The sequence below is a fragment of the Poecilia latipinna genome, unplaced genomic scaffold, assembly GCF_001443285.1.
Source record: "Poecilia latipinna isolate Pla-1442-1.1 unplaced genomic scaffold, P_latipinna-1.0 Scaffold39, whole genome shotgun sequence".
NCBI classification, from domain to species: domain Eukaryota; kingdom Metazoa; phylum Chordata; class Actinopteri; order Cyprinodontiformes; family Poeciliidae; genus Poecilia; species Poecilia latipinna.
The window spans coordinates 409996-428662 of NW_015112655.1; the positions used below are offsets into that span (position 1 = coordinate 409996).

Below are 18667 nucleotides of genomic sequence, written 5' to 3' on the forward strand. Positions count from 1 at the left end.
AGATGCAGATTCATCGTTTGCTACAAATGATGCAATGTTAAGTAAAGGTAAAGAAATCCTGTTATTGCAATTTAAACAAAAAAATATTAATTTTTTCATTTAAAAAAAGGAAGTGATTTGTTTATTTGGATCTTTTAATGCTTTTTTAATGTTGTGTAAAAAGTCTGCAAAAACCAGTTTTTACCCCCAGCTGGTCTCTGAGGTTCTGGATGGCGCCGGTGTCGGCGGGAACGATGTCCTCCTCGCTCAGCCTGCTCTCATACTTCCTGACCTGGCTCTCCGCTTCATCCAGGCTCCGCACCAAAACGTCGACCGTTTTTAACCTGAACGGGTGAAAAACGAACATTTCAATTAATGAGGAAGCAAAACGTTTCAAACTAATCCGGAGTGGTGAGAGAATAAAAAGGCTCACTAACTTCTCCAGGTAGAGCGCTGACAGGTGGTGCAGCCTGTCGGTTCGCTCCACGGCCTGACCGAGCTGCGAGCGCAGGACGGGAACGCTGGAGGACGACGGCTTCTCCTCAAAGAACCGGACGCAGCGCCGCGACACGTCGCCCAGACCGCAGCGCAGAGAGTCCAGCTCAGACTGCAGCTTCTGGACAAAACAGGAAAATAAAGGTTTTGTTTCAGTTTTCTCTCACTATTTTTCTTCAAATAAATACTGAATTTATTTTAATTATACCTAAAAAAATAATTTAAAATAAAACTAAAAAGAGGCAAACTAACATTAATTTAACTAGGAAAAAATTCCCAAGAGCATGTTTACAAAAACTCTTTTTGAACCTTAAATTCTTTAATTCCTGATTTATAAAACCAATTAAACTGACATTTTATCCACTTTTCCTACTCAGGAAGGGCATCCAGTTTCTACAACATTAATAGGTGTAGTTGCCATTTTCCCCCAGCAGGTGGCGCTCAGACTGACCTCTTGCTCTGCGATCTGCAGCGTGTTGTCGAAGCCGGCGCTGGACAGCCGGCTGGGAGGCGGAGTCTCTATGGCCCTGGTCAGCCGGCGCTCGGCCTCGTCCAGACGCAGCGTGACGTCCTGCAGCTCCGACAGGTACGACCGCGACACCGACTCGTCTTTCTCCGCTGCGCAGAAACAGCAGCACCGGTCAGAAACGGGCTACGCTCTCATGATCAACTCACACGTCTGGCTGAAATCTGATTTTCTGGTAGGTCATGTTAATAATTAAACCCAAATGGAATCAGATTTCTGTGTGAACGGTTTTCCAAAGCGCAGAAGAAGAACATGAACGTCCCACAGCAGGGCACTGTTACAGAATAATGGACGCCTCTGGATCGATTCTATAGTTTATTCAGCAATCAGAGCCAACATTATGGTCACGAAATCATAAATCTTATATTTTCCTTATGGTTATATTTGTATTTACCAATATTTAACACCTTGGATGAAGTAACAAGCAATTTCCCTTGGGAATCAATAAAATATATTCTATTCTACATCAGCCAATCAGATTGCTCCAAACAACCTTTACTTCCTGTTAGTGACTAAACATGGTGCCAGGAGACAGAGATCGACTACTTTTAAATGTCGTGTTAATAAAACTCAAGATGCCGTTGGGTGAAAAGATGGGGTTGTTTCTGGGTCGTATTTGGGTGAATGTAAACTGTTTTGCTCGGCGGCGCCCCCACCTGTCTCCATGTGGCGCAGCAGGTCCTGGCAGTGCTGCTGTGCCTGCTCAGCCTCCCGCTCCAGCTCCCGTCTCTCGGCCGCCGTGAACAGCGAGCTCTCCCTGCTGTCGGACAGGAAGTCGGCCAGCTGAGACGCCATGTGGTCCAGCAGCTGCTGCCGCTCCGATGGACTCTGACTGCGAACCTGACAAAGGAAACAGGCAGAGAACGGAGGTGAGACCTTCAGTTTAAAAGCCTGGGACTTTCTGAGGAGATGTGTGAGAGCCTCACCGAGTCCAGAGTCCAGTCGGAGACGGACCGGATGTCTTTGAGGACGTAGTGCCACGTGACCACGCTCTTCATGTTCACATGCAGCTGATGCCACAGAGACATCACCTTCTGGTAGAGCTGCTCCGCCCTGAGGCGACAGGAAACAGTCAGCGCGACGCTGCCGAAGCCCTCAGCTGCTCAAAAACACGCAGTCGTCCCTTTACGCGGTTCCTTTACATGGTTAATTGTTCTCTAAAAACTGATTAAAGATGTGTATTAAGCATGTTTAAACTAACTTTAGAAATAAGACAACTCTGTTTTTATTTTCATTTTTTTAATTTACCTAAAAAATAGTTTTTTATTCTTTTAACTGGTTAAAAGTGTTTCCTTTGACAAGCATATTGAAACTGTACCTAATGAGAAACGTTAGTGTAGCACCTGTGGTCTGAGGGCCATTTGCAGCCAGGGGATGATTTATTTGTTATTTTATTCAGATAACAGGATAAACTGCGGCTCATCAGGTTGAAGCAGATTGAAGTTAGATGTTCCATGAAAGCCGTAGAGTTTGAGTCTGACCTGCTGGACGTGTCGATGGCCTCCTGGTTGGGGGGAGGGACGGAGAAGCACACGGAGGGAACCATGGCTTCATTCCCAGTCGGGCTGATCACCTTCCACTTGGTCCGCTGGGAGTTGTCCTCCAGCACACACTCCTCGCCCCGGTTGATGGTGATCTGAGCGGAAATATGGGAGAAAATTAACAGAAACATCAGGCAATTATGAGAGTTTGAGAAAATGGAAGAGATTAGAGACAGAATGGGACATCAGGGGTAAAATCAAGCAGGAGGAAAAGAAAAAAGCAAAGAGCAACAGACTGATCATAAAACATGAAATGAAAACAAATCATGAAGCTGCAGGAGATCCTGGGATGACCATGGGATCGGAGGAACTGGGACGGAAACGAAGCGGCTTTGCATCAATAAAGCTCAAACAGAAAACGTTCTCCAAACTCAGCGTTTGGTTTTCCTGACAGTCTGATCAGAAACCCAGCTGTTAGCGATTAGCATTTAGCTTCAGTTTAGAGGAAACTGCCTTTCTCGCCCCTTCCCTGCACACAGACACACGTCAATAATGCAAAGCTCGGCACAAACAGGAAGTATATGAAATGCATTCAGAGCTCGTCGTTTCTGACTGAATGTTCAGTTCAGTGAGCGCCTCCGACTCTTATCAGCTGATGGCAGACAATCATTTTCTGTAAATATTGGAATTTAGCTTCTATCAGGATGTTTATATATAATTTATATGCATTTTATTTTTGATTCTGTGTGCTTTACTCTGGTAAATATATTGAGTTGCACTAATATTTATTAATTGTTTTAATACTTAAGGAAATTACAAAGCAAAAGTTAAATAAAAAAATCCAGAAGAAATATTCACATATTTGCTGCAAATATTTAAATCCATGTTTAATCATAAAGGTAGCAAATTATTTCCACATGGTTATTTTTTATTTTCACCTTTTATCGTTTAATTGTTTTAAAATTTATATTTTAATTTAAATTTGACTTTGCAGTTTATTGTAAATTAGATTATCAAAACTACAGAAATAAATAAAAACAATATAACAAAATTATTAGAGATTAGTCCAATAATTTATCTCATCAGTAAAAAATTAATTATGAGGAGTTAGTTGCAAGGAGGAAAAATTTGCTTTACAAAGTTGTTTTTAAAACCAAACTAACTTTGATCAAAATCATAATTTCTCTGTACATGCTCTAACTTATAATTATAGTAGCACAGAACATATTAAACCCCATTTATTTGCTTTCCGTTTCATTTATTTTCTCCAATTGTCTTTGCTTTTTTTTATTCATCTAATTAAATAATTGTTTTGTATATTTTTGTTTTTTGCTTCGTCGTTTACAGGTTCATGTTTCATGTCTGTTATGTGTGAAAAGTCAGAAATAAAAGAATAAATAGAAACGATTTTATTTTATAGGTAAATAAGCAAATAAATCAAACTTAGAGAAATGTGTTAAAAAGTCTTAAATCAGCTGATAAGGAAGCGAGTGAGAATCTGAGGTTAGAGAAGGAGAAGAGAGGCAGCTATACCTGAACGTTTGTCTTGTCAGGCCGACCGACAGACGAGAGGAAGAGGAGGAGGGAGAGGAAGAGGAGGAGGAAGAGGAGGGGTGTGGAGAGAAAAAAAGACAGCGAAGCAGAGAAAGATTACTGTGGTGCTCGACTCTCCAGAGCCTCTGACACTTTGAGCCGAACCCCAAACCCAAACAGGAAGAACCGGTGTTCAAACACACCGACCCGGCAGAACCTGCCGCTAAATATAGCAGCCAGACCTCCAGGGGGCGCTGCAGAGAAGCTACGGGGTCCTGCTTGGGACACATTTAGAGTTAACATGCTTTTGGACTCTCTGAAGATGGCCAAGCTAAAGGTCCGTCAGAACCAGCAGGACGGATACTTCATCTCCTCCGAACATCCCTGGGTTTCTGTCTACATTTCAACAGAAACACTTTCTGGATCCTGACAGGTTTCTGATTAAATGATGGAGCTGGAAAAATAAGAATTCTGACTTTTTCTCAGAATTTATTTGGTGAATTAAGAGTCTTAAATTTCAAATCTACCAGAGAAATCTGGGACAGGCTTTCAGTGTGAATAAAATGCAGGTTTACAAATTCTTACTGCAAGGAAGAAACAGTATATGAAAATAATTACATAACAACACAGCTGGCAGAATGTCTGGTTATTTATTTGGATTTTTGGCACAGAATTGGAATTAAATCAGATTAAAGCTAAAATTTTATTTATTTATTTATTAGTGACCCTAACCCTTTTGATTTCAAGATGCTAAAATAATATTAAAAAGGTTTCAGTATTTTAATTTATTTGATATTTCCTGCAGTCCATCAGGAATAATTTAAACTGTCAGTTTAATCCTACAGTCTGATTGGTTGAACTGCAGTTTACCTGCAGATTGGCCACCTTGTCACTGTTAACAAACGTACAACACACTCCAGTACAGGTCTGTAAAATTATTTATTACCTACTAAAGCATTGAAATTAATTTTATTAATGCGGAAGTCCTTACTTCCACATTTCATTTTCTTATTCTGTAAATTATTTTGCATTAAAATAACTTTAGATTAAATTAATGCATTACTAATTTTATCATAAATTAATTCATCAAAAGCTATGTTAATTGTGACACTTATTTTCCTGAATAGTTTAATAAATGACCCAATTCTTGATATTTAAAATGGAACAACAACCACTTTATTTCCTCCATCTTGTCAGATCTTTTTAATCCTCTTCCTTTAGACTGCTTGGGGTTTTCTGATGCTCAACTCTTTGAGCTGCTTGAGTTTAGACCAGACATTTTTCTCCTGATAGACATTTCCGCCACATTTCTCCAAGCGAACCCTCGCTGCACCAACCCTAACGCCGCCAAGAAGGAAACTTGGCGGCGTTTCCTTCTTGGCGGCGTTTCCAGGGGAAGGTGATCACCGGTGAAGGTCAGAGGTGAGTAACGGGTGAAGTTCGGCTGCCGTACCTCGATCTGTTTGTAGTCGCAGATGGCTCTGATGGGTGTGGCGCCACCCAGTGGACTCTCCGCGCCTCGGGGCCGGAGCTGGACCACCGTCTTGGCCCGACCCACCAGGCTGGCCACCGTACTACGGTACTCAATCAGCTGCTCCTTCTCCTCCTACAGGAACAGCAGAGGGTCATAACTCAACTGGTGACCTGTTACCCTTCCTTTAACAGGTTAGCATAAGTCTAAACAAAACGTGTTCATTACATTTTTTACTCATTCTTAGGTAATCAGATTTTAGTCTGTTCAGTTCAGAATTAGTCACTTTAAACCCAAATAAGCTGCTCAACTCAACATTTGAAGTCGCATGTGAAAATGGCTGCAAACAGATTAGACAACCATATATCTTTGAAAAGCAGAAGTGGAGCCTCCTGCACAACCAACAAGAATGCAGCAATGACTTCTGGGTGGTGAGTCAACAACAAAACTCTTGTCTTTTCCAGCAGCCGTTGTACAGCATTAAAACCAGGTGACCACGTTGGAACAGTCTGGTTCTGTAGACATGATGCCTTCAGGTGAGTCACTAGCTATAGTGGCTAACAGGTGCTGTCTAATCCAGTAATGCATTTACTGAAATCTGCATCCTGTCTGCTTAGACAGCACCAATGTCTCAATACCCATGAATCATAGCAGGTCTTGCTATAATTTATGGATATGGAGGCGCTAGTGCCATCTAAGAAAACTTTTTAGCCTTAATAATTGAAGGGACTGAGCTGCAACTTTAAAGAGGCATAAGAACATGAAGAACCAGCAGGAAGACCAGCGTTGTCCAAGCCTCTGGACCTGAGCGGACCTTTCCAACTCGGCCGATAAACATTAAACATTTAACTGGAGGGCTCTTCGCACTGACAGCCGGGGCTACACCTCCTCATCATCATCTGGCCCAGAGAAAAGGGAGTCATTAAAGATTCATGATGGAGAAACAACAGGGAGGCAGCTAGCAGGTCGTTGCTGATGAGTTTTTACATTACGCCTCTGAGATAAATTTCCCACTGAGAGACGAGGCGCCACTGTCAGGACAACAGCAGCAGATCAGCTGGTGATTTAAACCTGAACCAACATGCAGAAGATGCATTTCTGGAATATAACGAGTGAGACGTGACATTCTGAGGCAAACAGGTTCGATGGGGAGAATCATCGAGCTGGAAACTCCATCAACAGGGAACAGAAAAGATTTAAGGTCAAACCCCAACATGACCTTCAGCTGAGGATCTATAGGCCTCAATTAGCAGGTTAACGGTTCAATTCTTGACAGGAAAAGTAGAAAAAAACTAATATGTAGGGGTTGGAGGGAAAAAAACCTTCTGGATCTAAAATCAAGAAGGCAGCAGTACTGAGGTCTGCAGAGCGGCGTCTGAATGAAGGACAAAACGTCTGAGACGATGGACTGATGGACCTGAATCACAGCATCATGTTAGGAGAAAACCAAAACAACTCCCACTGGTGGGAGAAAAGAAACATGAGGCTGCAATGGCCTAGTCAAAGTCCAAACTGCAACCTGCCTGAAAACAGAATGGGAAAATGCAAAGACTGTTCAGAAAATGAAAGAATGGACGAACGGACGGACGGATGGATGTGAGCGTGGCTAGATCCAGGCTAGTGACCGAGCTAAAGCTTTCTGATTGGATGTCTAGTTACCATGGAGTCCTGCAGCAGGTCCTCCAGTTTGCTCAGCCGGCTGTTCTTGTCGCAGGTGTACTGTCTCTTTATCGTCTCCTGAAGCTGCCGCAGGTACGACTCGCAGTCCCTGGCGTCGCTCATGAACTGGAGGAAAACGCACAAACGCCAAATATTAACAACCAGCAGAGAAAAATCCAGTTTAAACTGGTTCTACCCAGTGTTATCTGGCTGTAAAACTGGTTCTATCTGGTTTAATCTGGTTTTATCCAGTTAAACTAGTTTAATCTAGTTTAAACTAGTTTAACTAGTTTAAACTAGTTAAACTCAATAAACTCAATAAAACTCAATAAAATGGTTTTATTGAGTTTACACCAGTTCAATCAGAACCACAATGGTTTTATCCAGTTTTAAACGTTGCGGTAGCGAAAGCAGAACCTTAAGCTCACCTGGAAGTAGGCGGTGTTGTCTTTGAGATGCTGCTCAACACAAACACACAGCTGCTCCACCCACTGCCACTGCGTCTGCAGCGCTGCACTGTAGGCCTGGAAACAGAAAACATTGCTTTTACTTCCATTTTTAATGCAATTTATTTTAGAATCACATAATAAAAATTGTAACTTCACGTTTTGATTTATTCCTCAGAAATAAATGAAAGCAAAAGAAATGTCATTAATTTTAAATAACCTTTTAAAATGAACAACAAAAACAGTTTGCGATAGGAAGTATTCATTCAACCCTGACTATTTGCATGCAGAGTTTCTGGAGTCATATTTCTCTTGATCAATAAGTGCAACAGTTTTTTTAAAACATTTTTAAAAATGTAAAATCCTCCACAGGAGCTTTGACTTTAGCTAGAAACAAGATTGGCTCTGAAAACGGAGTGAATGCACAAACATTTTGTTAAAAGTCTGACGCTATCAAATAAAGGTAATTTTTACTAACTAATTTATGACTTCTATACACAGCATGTAAAAAAAGGTTTTAGATAATTTTCTGTTCGGATTTTTTTGTTCTATTAAATTTTTTTACTGGTAATTGGAAAACAAAACCAACTCCATTGTTTATTTGTTGTGCTGTAGTCAATAAATAAACAAAATAAAAAGGAGCTGGAAAACATGGATAAATCAAGACGTGTTCTCGTTGTGCTATTTTAATTCAACAAAGTTTAAAAACTTGCCAAACACCGTTAAGCTGGACCTTATTATGATCCGGTGCTGAACAGAACAGAAAACCAAACATGAGTTCAATCTGCACAGACATGAACAGAAAAAATGGAGGATAAAAATGGAAAATAGGATGAAAGGAAGGAAGACATTGAGAAGAATGAGTTTCTCAATAGATCCTGAATGTGGTGGGCGGAGCTTCCAGCCTAATGTCACAGAAGCCCCGCCCACTTCTATTCAGCAGTAAAGACCAACCTGAGGTAAACGTGTAAAGTTTACCTCCACAGTCTGTTTGGCCGGATGGTTTTCCTGACAGAGCCGGCCAGCCGTTTCCTGGATGGAACGCATCATATCCTGTTTCTCTGCCAATTCCAACTTCAACTCCTGCAACAACCAGAACCAGAACCAGCGGGTTAACATCAAGGTGTGTTTATGTTCAGTGTGTACAGAGGAGAACTTCGGCCTCCGTCCCTCACCTCGTACAGCTCCCGCTTGGCGCTCATGTTGGCGTTGCCGTCGCTCCAGTCGAAGGAGATCTCCTCTTCCTCGCGCTCGTTGAGCCAGATCAGCTCCTCGGTGCAGCGGGACACGAACGCGTGCAAACTCTCCAGGCTCTGCAGGCGGCATGACGAATGTTCCTATGGAAACCACACAAACACCCCCCATCAGACACACAACAACACTTCCTCTCATTGTTTGGTCAAGCTGCTGGTTGGGATGAAACTGAGGATTTTAAAGCCAGTCGAAGATGAAATACAAAGTATTTTTTGTCTAATTTCTAGTGCAAAGGCCTTAATACAGTTGAAATAAAACAAACTAACTTCCAAGTAACTTTTCAGCAAAAACATAGGAACTTGTTTAAAGTAACTCCTTAACATTGATTTTTTTTTTTATCTTAGTCTTGTATTTCACATAAAACAAAACAATTTTCAACAAATTAAAAGGAATTACTGATTTAAAACAAACTCCCATATTTACTTGAAAGTCAGTTTTGTCTTATTCCAAGAGTACTAAGATATTTCAGCAGAAACTAGAGAAACATACTTGGTAAAACCTTGTGATTTTGTGGTGTAACTTGTCAGCCAGATATTCATGATAAAAAGGGGCTTTTGTTGTAAAGCTTTAAAATGTACAAAACTGAAAATTTAAAACTCCAAAGCAGCTACTTCAGCATCGCTGAAAGGATTAAGATACAGCAGAACTGCAGAAACACAAACATTTAACTAGAAAAAGAGAAAAAAAGATGGAAAGCGCATAGAGCAGATGGAGAATTTGTTGTCATGCTTTAATGGGATTAACTGGGAAACACTCACCAGTAGCTTGCAGTACTGGTGCTCCAGTTTGGCCAGGGTTTCAGAGTAGCTGCCTTTATAGTTTGGGGATACTTTAGCCTAAATGGAGACAAACACAATATTGGTTATCAACTGTAAAGTTTACTAAAATAAAAGCTGGCCCGGTGGGGCTGCATGTGCACCTCGTAGCTGCGCGCCTCCTGCAGGCTGCTCAGCAGCTCCTCCACAGCCGTGTGGATGGTGGTGTGCTCCTGCAGGTTGTTCTCCACAGAGGGGAGGTCTGCGCCCCATTCTGCTCCCTCCAGCAGCTCCTAAAACACACAATGACAGAGTTTATCTGCAGACTTTGGCGTTTTGTGGAAGTGAAAGGTCAAATCTCCAACACAAAATACAAAAGTTTTCATATTCGGACGCGAGAAGGTTCTGTCGGCAACAGCTCCAAACGATTTTCTTTAGAAAGTCAAGATTTAGCAAAATGTCAGTTTGTTTAAGACTCGAGTGTTTTTATGTTTCTTTCTAATGGGAAGGAATCACCATGGCAACCAGAGTAGGGCTGCAGCTAACGATTATTTTAGAAATTATTTTGAAAATTAATCAGATAAAAAAATGGTACATTGTGCAGATTTTTAATTTAACCAATCAAACCTTTTCATATATTAGAAATACGTTGAAAGATGCAAATAAACAGTTCAATTCATTTTTTAATAAAAAAATAAGCATTTTATTGCATAAAATGCAAGAACAGCATGACTTTAGTGAAAGTTTTATCATTTGCTTTTATCAAAGCTAAAAATAATACTTCCAATATCAACCTGTGAAAAGCTCAGTTCATTTATGCTTGATTATTTTTTTATAAACTGATTAATAACTAAGGTGATTAATGGATTTTCTTTAACACAATTTGAACCATGTGACTACTTTTTAAATGCTTTTTCTGTTTTTGCAGTGAAAAGTCAACGAGATACAGCTGAAAATACAACAAATTAAAAATGTTTCATGTTTTTTAATCTACAACTTGCTCAACAGAGAAAACTTTATGGTAAAAATGAAGAAAAGATCGATTTATCTCCTGAAAATATGAGAGTTTTGTAGGAGGTAAAGAACCTAAAATCACAATCAAACCAGGAAGAGAGCCACAGATCCTGGTTATGTTTAAAATAATCCGTTTCTTTGAACGTTTCGGGCAGTAGAGGCTGACCTGTGTCTCCTCCACCCATCCCAGCAGCTCATAGATGAACCTCAGGCTTCCTTCGTCCTCTGATGACGACATGGCCACCAGCTGGGAGCGCGCCATCGGCCGCCGCAGGAGTGCGGCTCCAACGGCCCCCGCGGCCCCCACAGCGCCCAGCAGGGTCTGACCCAGAGAGAGGCCTCCGTCTGTGGCTCTCTGCCAGGGCGGCTCCGTGCCGGTGGGCCCCAGGGCCTGAGAGAAGTGGCCCTTTCTGTAGACGCTGGAGCACTGCAGCCGGAGCGAGACCAGCTCCTCCTGAAGGCAGTTAACTCTGCAGGAATCGGGAAGTAGAGTCAGTATTAACGGAGAGCGGAGTATTATTTTTCCCCCGTATGTTTCTGTGTTTCCTGTAAAAACAGAAGCTCTGAAGGTTTGAGCCTGATTCGACTCCGCTCAACGGTCTGTTGGTGTTTTTCTCTGAATTGCACGTCTCCTGGAAAGGTCACGAAAAGGTCAAATACTGTTACAAAGGAGGCAGAATTAATTTACTGTGTAGGATGAGTCAACATGAAATCAGGTAAAAACTTCTCCATAATATTTACTAGTAAATTTAATCAAACTGGATTTTAAATCTGAAAAAAAGGGATTTATTCCTTTTACACAGTCAGTAAAAACTTGTGTGAACTAGGAAACTCTCCTTTTTAGTTTGATTAATATGCGTCGTGCAATAATGCATTAAATTGTTCAGATTAATGCGTTGCCATTTATATAGCAAAGCTTGAAAGATTCTAGTAATTTCAACATGAATGAATAAATAGAGGGAACATTTAACCCTGGAAATGTTCTTCAAGTGATAGAAGGCCGACTTTATAACTGTCTTTATGTGTCTTTGAAGGTTCAGCTCTGAATGTCCTGTGACACACATTTTTTCTTAATATTTCATGCTCCATGTGCAAAAAGGCAGAAAGTTGGATTGATGAGACTTTTTTGAACCAAAGTTTTTCAGTCAGCAAAGTTTTCTAACCTAGACTTTAGTTTTTTTTGTCTGTATGTCAAGACTTGCTAACAGAATTAGCTGAACGTTCTCTGGTCCGATTTACTCGTATTCTCACCTGAAGGCCAGCTGGTCCACCTGGTAGTACTTTTCCTCTCGCAGGACTTTCAGATCCTGCTCGATTTGCCGGATCAGCGCCTCGCAGTCCTGCAGGTAACACGCCATTTCTCTCTCGCACTGCACCGCCTCGCCGCTCTCGGCCCGGGACGCGTCCTGAAACCAGATGACAGACGCTTCAGTTCCTTCCCTTCTGCAGCAAACTCCTGCCAGATGCCATCAGAATTATATGAAAAAGTAGCTCTTTTTCATTCACATTTTCTTTCATTGATTATTCTTTTTATTTTTTTCTAGTTAAACTTAAATGATCAAAGTGGTTTTAATGGTTTATTGCTAATATGATTTTTTTTAAATCTCCTTTCTGTTGTAAAACAAATAAGAAGCAGTAATTATTAAGAGTGTTTCCGTTTCCAGGATAAACGTGGAATATTTGCGGAAAGCAGGAAAGCGGTGAGTAAATATTTGATGTTCCAGATGGGCCGAGGCGCCGTAAAGAAGCTCCACTGTGTTTATCTGACATCCAGCTGGGAGCCCTAAAATCTGTGAAATAACAAACGTAGGCGAACTCACGGCCTGCAGCGTGTTCTTGGCCAGGGTGAGTTTCTCCTCACAGTCCACGGCCGTGTTCTGGATCTTATTAGCTCGCTGCAGCAGCAGCTCCACTCTGAAAGCACACAGGTTCATTAGGAACTCCTGCGAAATCAAACCTCGGCGTCAAAGAGTCCGTCTGTGTTTCTGCACCTCTCCACGGCCGGCCTCAGGGCCTTCTCCCGCTCCAGCATCTCCAGGATCAGTTTGCCCCACTCCTCCTCCAGATCGTTGGGATGGAGGCCCGGAGGAAGCTTAATCCGGCCGAACTCGATCCAGACCTGGGAACGGGAACGGTTAAAGCATCATAAGTCTCGCTCAGCGGTATAATCAGCTGAGCGGGAACAGAGGGGAGCTTTTATTCGCCAGCCGTCATGTGTTTGTGTTCTGCAGGGTTTGCTCCAGGAACCAAGGCAGCGTCATGCAGGCGGTGCTCACCTCCAGCAGCTTGTAGAGATGCTCGATGTGAGACTTCTCCGTCTCCTTGCTGGGGATCTCCGTCTCTTTGAAATGGATGTACTCGTTATAAAGTGCCTGCAGGAGGAACGGAGTGTTAATGGACGCTGCGACTCAAAACCAGTCACCTTTACAGTCTGTGACGGAGCGTCACAAACAAACAGGCTTCAGTGACTTCATGCATGCCTCATTTATAACAAATATGTCAGCAGGTTGCTCCTCAGGGCTTCTGGCAGGTTTTTTTCCTGCTTTATTGTCTTAAAAATTAATTACAAATGGCAGAAAACATTTTCAAAATGTGGCTTTTACTTCAGGCTACGATAATTTATGTGTAACTACGAGAATATAGTCATAATATTAGCAGAATAAAGACAATTTTACCAGAAGAGCTTCATAAAAATGCAAGAAAAAGCAATTTAATGACAAAAAACCTTGTATAATTATTTTTCAATAAATTACTACTTTATTCTGCTAACATTGTAACTTTATTCTCATATTATTTCGACTGTATTCTTGTAATATTATTTTATTTTTATTAAAAATAAATCTTGGTCTGACCCTAACATTTTGTCGTTCAGTTGACTTGAATTTCAAGTCCAGAGAAAAAGAAACTTTAAAACAAGTTTTTCAAACAAGATGGCCGCCCTGGGCATGATGACATCACTGAAATTTGATTAATCAATATCAATTAATCATACACTTAACATTCAACAAAATTAATTAATGATCAACATTAGATAAAATTTGTCGTCAACTAACTTAATACTCAGTGAAATCAATTAATCGTTAATTACCTTAATATTTGATCAAATCAGTTAATCGTCCAGCTCTAGTTTTTGTTACAACAAACTTCACACCAAAGCAGTTAACAGGAACCAGTTGGTCTGAGATTGATTTGGACAATGTTTGGTGTTAAAGTGTTTTAAAATGAAATAAAAATGATGAAGTAGATGCTCACCTTGAGTTCTACTGGGTTCTGTGGGAAGTTCTTCTTGGCCATGAGGCCCGTATGCTGGCGGCTCCACTGGAGCAGAGACGAGAACCTGGACTGGTACTCCGACCAGCGCTGGTCCACTTCCTGATGACCAGAGGAAACAGTTCAGGGGAAAAGGAAGGAAACTTTCACTGCTAAAGGACAGCAGAAAAAAATCTAAATTATCTTTAAGATGGAAATCAGCAGCAATCGGGTCACACCTGTGCAGCGATGCCTTCTCCTCCCTCTGGGATTTTAGGGAAAGCGTCGTAAATCGAGGAGACGTAAGTGATGACGGACTTCTCATCTGGAGACGGAACGTCGACATCTGAGGAAATCAGAGAGGAGAAACATAAAACAGATCAACCCTGCAATAAATCAGGCAGAGCGTTTTAAATTCATCTGGCTGCAGGTGAATCCTCCACTACAAATGATCAGGCTAAAGGAATGCTGCTGTTGCATTTTAGGCAGTACATTTTTATTTTCCTTTTTAATAAAGGAGTTGAATTTCCTATTTGTATCTGTACTTTATTAAATCACGAGTCACATGATCAACAACCGAATGTCACTACTTACGGAAAAGGCGAAAATGACGACAGGAAGTGGTCGGATGATGAAGGCGCAGCATGTTTTTTAATTACTTTTCTTCTGAACAAACTTATTAACGTGCAATTTTTATTTTGGTTCTTATTTAACGGAAACACTGCAATTGCAAAAGTGTGTTTTCTCAACATATTTGTAATGGAAACGCAGCTTCGTTAAAACCCATCCATCCATCCTGAACTTTTTTTAAAGTTTTATGCCCAATGATTCAGTAAAGAAAGGAAAATAAAAGCAGGTTTCCTCAATAAATGGCAGAAAAAGAGCAATAAAAGACTTTCTCTGAGAAAATGTGGAGAAGAATTAACTAAGATCACTTCAAATTATCTCCAGAAAGTCTGGCTGCTTTGAGGGAAGATGTGTGATGTTAACAGAAGAGCGGTTCCGATCCGCAGCCTCACCCTCGGCGTCCAGCAGCCTGGTCACGCCCAGCGATTCGGCGATCTCGAAGGCCTGCTCCAGGTTCTCCCGGTTGCTCTGCCGGGTCACGGCCTCCATGTTGATGAGGTCCGGCCTGCAAAAGCAAACACAGAGGCAGCATGTTGGTGTCCATCTGCCTAAAACGCAGCGCCGCTCCGCCTGCAGCGGCCCTGACCTGTATCTGTGCAGCAGCGCGTTGAACATGCGGCCGTCGCTCCACGCCGAGCTGAAGTTGGTGCAGCGGAGGCCGGGGTAGCCCTCGGTGGCCTGCTGGCTCCATAGCAGCAGCTTCTCTTTGGCTGTGAGGTCAGCGGACTCGCCGCAGACGTAGATCTCTGAGATCTGGAGGGGAACAGAGAGCAGAGGGAGAGGTAAAAATGAGAAAACAGACGGAAAAACCTACAGCAGCCGGAAATAAAGTCGCTATGGAAACAATATAACACAAATATCTTTGACTGAACCTGATGTTTCCTCTCGCCTTGATGTCTCTGACTATTAATAATAAGAATAATGAGATAATTATTCATGTATAATTAAATAAACATATTCACTGCAGCATCATTACCCTCCTCTTCCCTGCCCAGCCTCCATTTATCTCTTTTTATCACCTTCCTTCATCTTCATCATCTCTTGTTTCAGAGGATGATCAACAAATAAACAAAGTTTGAAGGAAAGGAAACATTTTGTCCTAGTTAAAGAAATCACAAAATATTATTTAAAAATTAAACACACAGAACATCTAACTGCCTAAGATAAAAAGACACTTTTAGGAAATTTTTCTTTTGTTTCCAATGATGAAAACTTAAACTTTCTTTCAAGTGGGGTTGTGCGAGATAGCCCTGAGCAGTCAGTATCTTACATGCAGTAGAAAGCAGTCAGGGTAATCAATGAAAAGTTTTTCTAAGAGGACCAGTTCTGGCAGTTAGTACATTCTACCACCACCAAACAGTTTGAGGGCTAAACTGGTGCCAATTACTGTCTGAGTTTAAAGGGGCGGTATCATGTATTTTCCCAGTATTTTATAACATAATCCAGTAACTGTGTTACCTTCAGTTTCCGTGTACATCAAATATGACTTAAAAAAATTTAATGTCAATCTGACACCTAGAAATTGGGCCTCTGTCTCTTTAAGAAGCTCCTGCTCTTTCTGACACTTTTTGCATTAAACTCCTCCTTTAAAACGTCAGTGCACCCTTAGAAAGCATTTCTTTCTTCATCTGTGATTATTTTCCACAGATGTAATACCATCAAAAAAAACAAAGAACTTTGATCCTAACATGTTTAATTCCTGCTGTCTAGCGCTGCTTGTGTGGTTCAAAGACAGTTGTTGTCATTAGTTGACATTTTAAAATGTGTTTTTCCAGTAGAGGGAAAACTTCTGCCTAAAACATAAACAAACTTCAACCACTTCAGCCAAATTAAATCAAAGTTTCTCCTTCCCCAGACGATTAAACACAGCTTCCAGGGAGGCTAGCATGGAGGCTTTTCCTCTGAATCCTGTCTGTTTGGGACCGTTAATGACGCAGGGGCAGTGACCGTCAGCGCTTGGCTGCTGCTGCTATCATCAGTTGCCTCCTGTCAGACCGCCCTCCCTCCCTGCCGCTCACACGGAGCTGGGAAACGTCCGGAGAATGCCGGGAGACTGCGGCAACGGCCAAAAAATGCAGAGCAGGAGGGACAAGAGAGAGCAGCGCTGCTAAACACACGCAGCAGAAACACAGAAGATGTGAAGTTCAACACCTGCATGCAGAAATAAGTCCATGACTCTGAAGCACTTATTAGCAGCTAAAGTCACTATTAATGCATAAACCATTAATCTGCAGGTTTTGACAACTGAACGCAACTTTAGAGACCAAAATCCAAACCTATAGTTGCCACATCAAGTGATGTTTGAGGTCAGATTTAATATTAAAATCAATTATAAGCTAAACAAATGTCTGATAGAAACTATCTGTTGCAACACACAGATAAAGTTTTATCAAAATATTTTGTGGTAGTAGTTTTATAACAATAAAAGTCACCTTCTGAACTATATTTAATTTACTGTCAGAAATGTAATGTTACTATCCAAAAATAAAAAGTAAAAATGGAAAAGAATATAAAAAAGTGTTCAATTGGCTTTAAAAACGTGAATCAAACAATTTTCAACTGTAAATGTCACTATCCAAAAAAAAAAAAAAAAAAAAAAAAATTAAATAAAGCAGAAAACTGAAAGAAATACCTAGTTAGCTTTAAAACTGTGAATCAGATTAGTTTAAACTAAGGGCAGGACTTTAATTTCCAATCATTAATTTACATAGATTTTACTCGTTAAAAATTTTAACACAATTAAAGTAATATTGTTATTTTACTTTTGTTTTACTCCAGGGCTGGAACCTTAGTTGTGTGTTTCTGGTACGACCGTAAATCTGATGCACAAGCTACATCTGTTAACAGCAGCAGTGGATGATGAAGCTGCTTCTCTTGAGCCATTTCTGCATCAAATAATTATCTTATGTAATGCAGCAAAAAAACAAGAAAAAGACTATTGGTGTGTTCAAGTTGTGCTAAAAGCTGTTCAAGCCTAAAATAGCATTTTATTGATAAATTTAGCAGCTAATTTAGCAGCGAAAAGGGGTTTATAACAGAAAATGTTGCTTATTATGTCAATTAAAATGCAATTACTTTGATTAATTAATAGCAGACCCTGAGATTAACTCAATTTTAACCGAGTTCCACCACTGCTTTATACTGTTTACTTCTACTGTAAGTGACCTTTTCCTCCAGTCGGTTTAAATTTGTAGTAAACGATTAGTTTCAACTTACAGGAGAAAGTAAACCCCGTCATTACAGCCACTGGCCTTTCTCCAAAACACTCAACCGTCCTTTCTGCCTCTCACACTCCTTAAGACGTCAGCAGTGTGTGTATGTGTGTGTGTGTGTGTGTGTGTGTGTGTGTGTGTACTTGTTTATATTACGGTGTGGGGTCCAGAGCGTGCGTGCGTGTGTGGGGAGACGAAGGGAAAAAGGAGGATGGAGGGACTGGCTGGGCCGTGTTGATTAGGCCATAACAACAAAGGCGGAAAGAACTGACTGAAGATGAATGTCCTCCAAATCCGATAAGAACTGAAAACCGACATGACCACTGCTGCAACAGGCTGCACACATTACGACGATGAAACCACGAAAACAAACCAGATACAAACAAAAAGAGCTGCAAAAGGTCCTCCAAACACCGGAGACCAGCGGTTTGGAGAATAAGGTCCAAGATCTAAATTATTCCTCTTTCTTGGGAATAAATATCTGTGGCCAGATTCAGAGAATCAAAACAGGAAAGGAGAAACACTGAAGCTATTTCTAAATATTGTTTTTATGCTGACTAATCCAACTATTGAAGTTATTCACTGTAAAAACACAAAATCTCACCAAGTATTTTAGGTCCAAGTTTTAGTGTAAATATCTTGGTACACTTCATATGAGACAAAAAAACATTTTGCAAAGTTTTTCATTTGAGGTTGGATAATTATTCAGCAAACGTTGGATTTCACTGAAAAAAAGCAAAATCTATATTAAATAAAGCTATAAGTTTCACAGCAGATCTTCAGTAGTAGGTAGGGACCACAGCTGTCAACAAAAGGCTAAAATATTTGAGTTTCCCTCTAAAAATGGCTATTTTAATAGTTTGAATACCAAATCTACCTTAAGAAACATTAAAACACTCTGTTGGAAAGGGTCTTAGGTCTACAGCTGAAGCTAACTTCCAGTCTTTCTCAGATCTTGGCGCTACA

The 18667-nt window shown here is 40.9% G+C and overlaps 1 protein-coding gene across 21 annotated transcripts in view; it reads right to left on the bottom strand.

The window, feature by feature from the left end:
* macf1a (microtubule actin crosslinking factor 1a) overlaps positions 1-18667 on the bottom strand; it is a 222836-nt gene that overhangs the window by 110753 nt on the left and 93416 nt on the right. For 15 of the 21 annotated variants that reach the window (XM_015046193.1, XM_015046209.1, XM_015046218.1 and 12 more), the window contains 23 exons: positions 15076-15242; positions 14882-14994; positions 14102-14208; positions 13866-13985; positions 12890-12985; positions 12605-12732; positions 12434-12527; positions 11865-12019; positions 10780-11083; positions 9764-9892; positions 9603-9680; positions 8766-8927; positions 8569-8673; positions 7573-7668; positions 7145-7270; positions 5468-5620; positions 4015-4026; positions 2482-2636; positions 1927-2053; positions 1657-1840; positions 926-1092; positions 417-595; positions 185-323 (listed from right to left, as the gene is read on the bottom strand). In XM_015046193.1, the coding sequence (XP_014901679.1) occupies positions 185-323; positions 417-595; positions 926-1092; positions 1657-1840; positions 1927-2053; positions 2482-2636; positions 4015-4026; positions 5468-5620; positions 7145-7270; positions 7573-7668; positions 8569-8673; positions 8766-8927; positions 9603-9680; positions 9764-9892; positions 10780-11083; positions 11865-12019; positions 12434-12527; positions 12605-12732; positions 12890-12985; positions 13866-13985; positions 14102-14208; positions 14882-14994; positions 15076-15242 (3096 nt within the window). The remainder of the gene's footprint in view (positions 1-184; positions 324-416; positions 596-925; positions 1093-1656; positions 1841-1926; positions 2054-2481; positions 2637-4014; positions 4027-5467; positions 5621-7144; positions 7271-7572; positions 7669-8568; positions 8674-8765; positions 8928-9602; positions 9681-9763; positions 9893-10779; positions 11084-11864; positions 12020-12433; positions 12528-12604; positions 12733-12889; positions 12986-13865; positions 13986-14101; positions 14209-14881; positions 14995-15075; positions 15243-18667) is intronic. The other 6 variants (XM_015046202.1, XM_015046256.1, XM_015046246.1 and 3 more) reach the window with 1 other exon arrangement.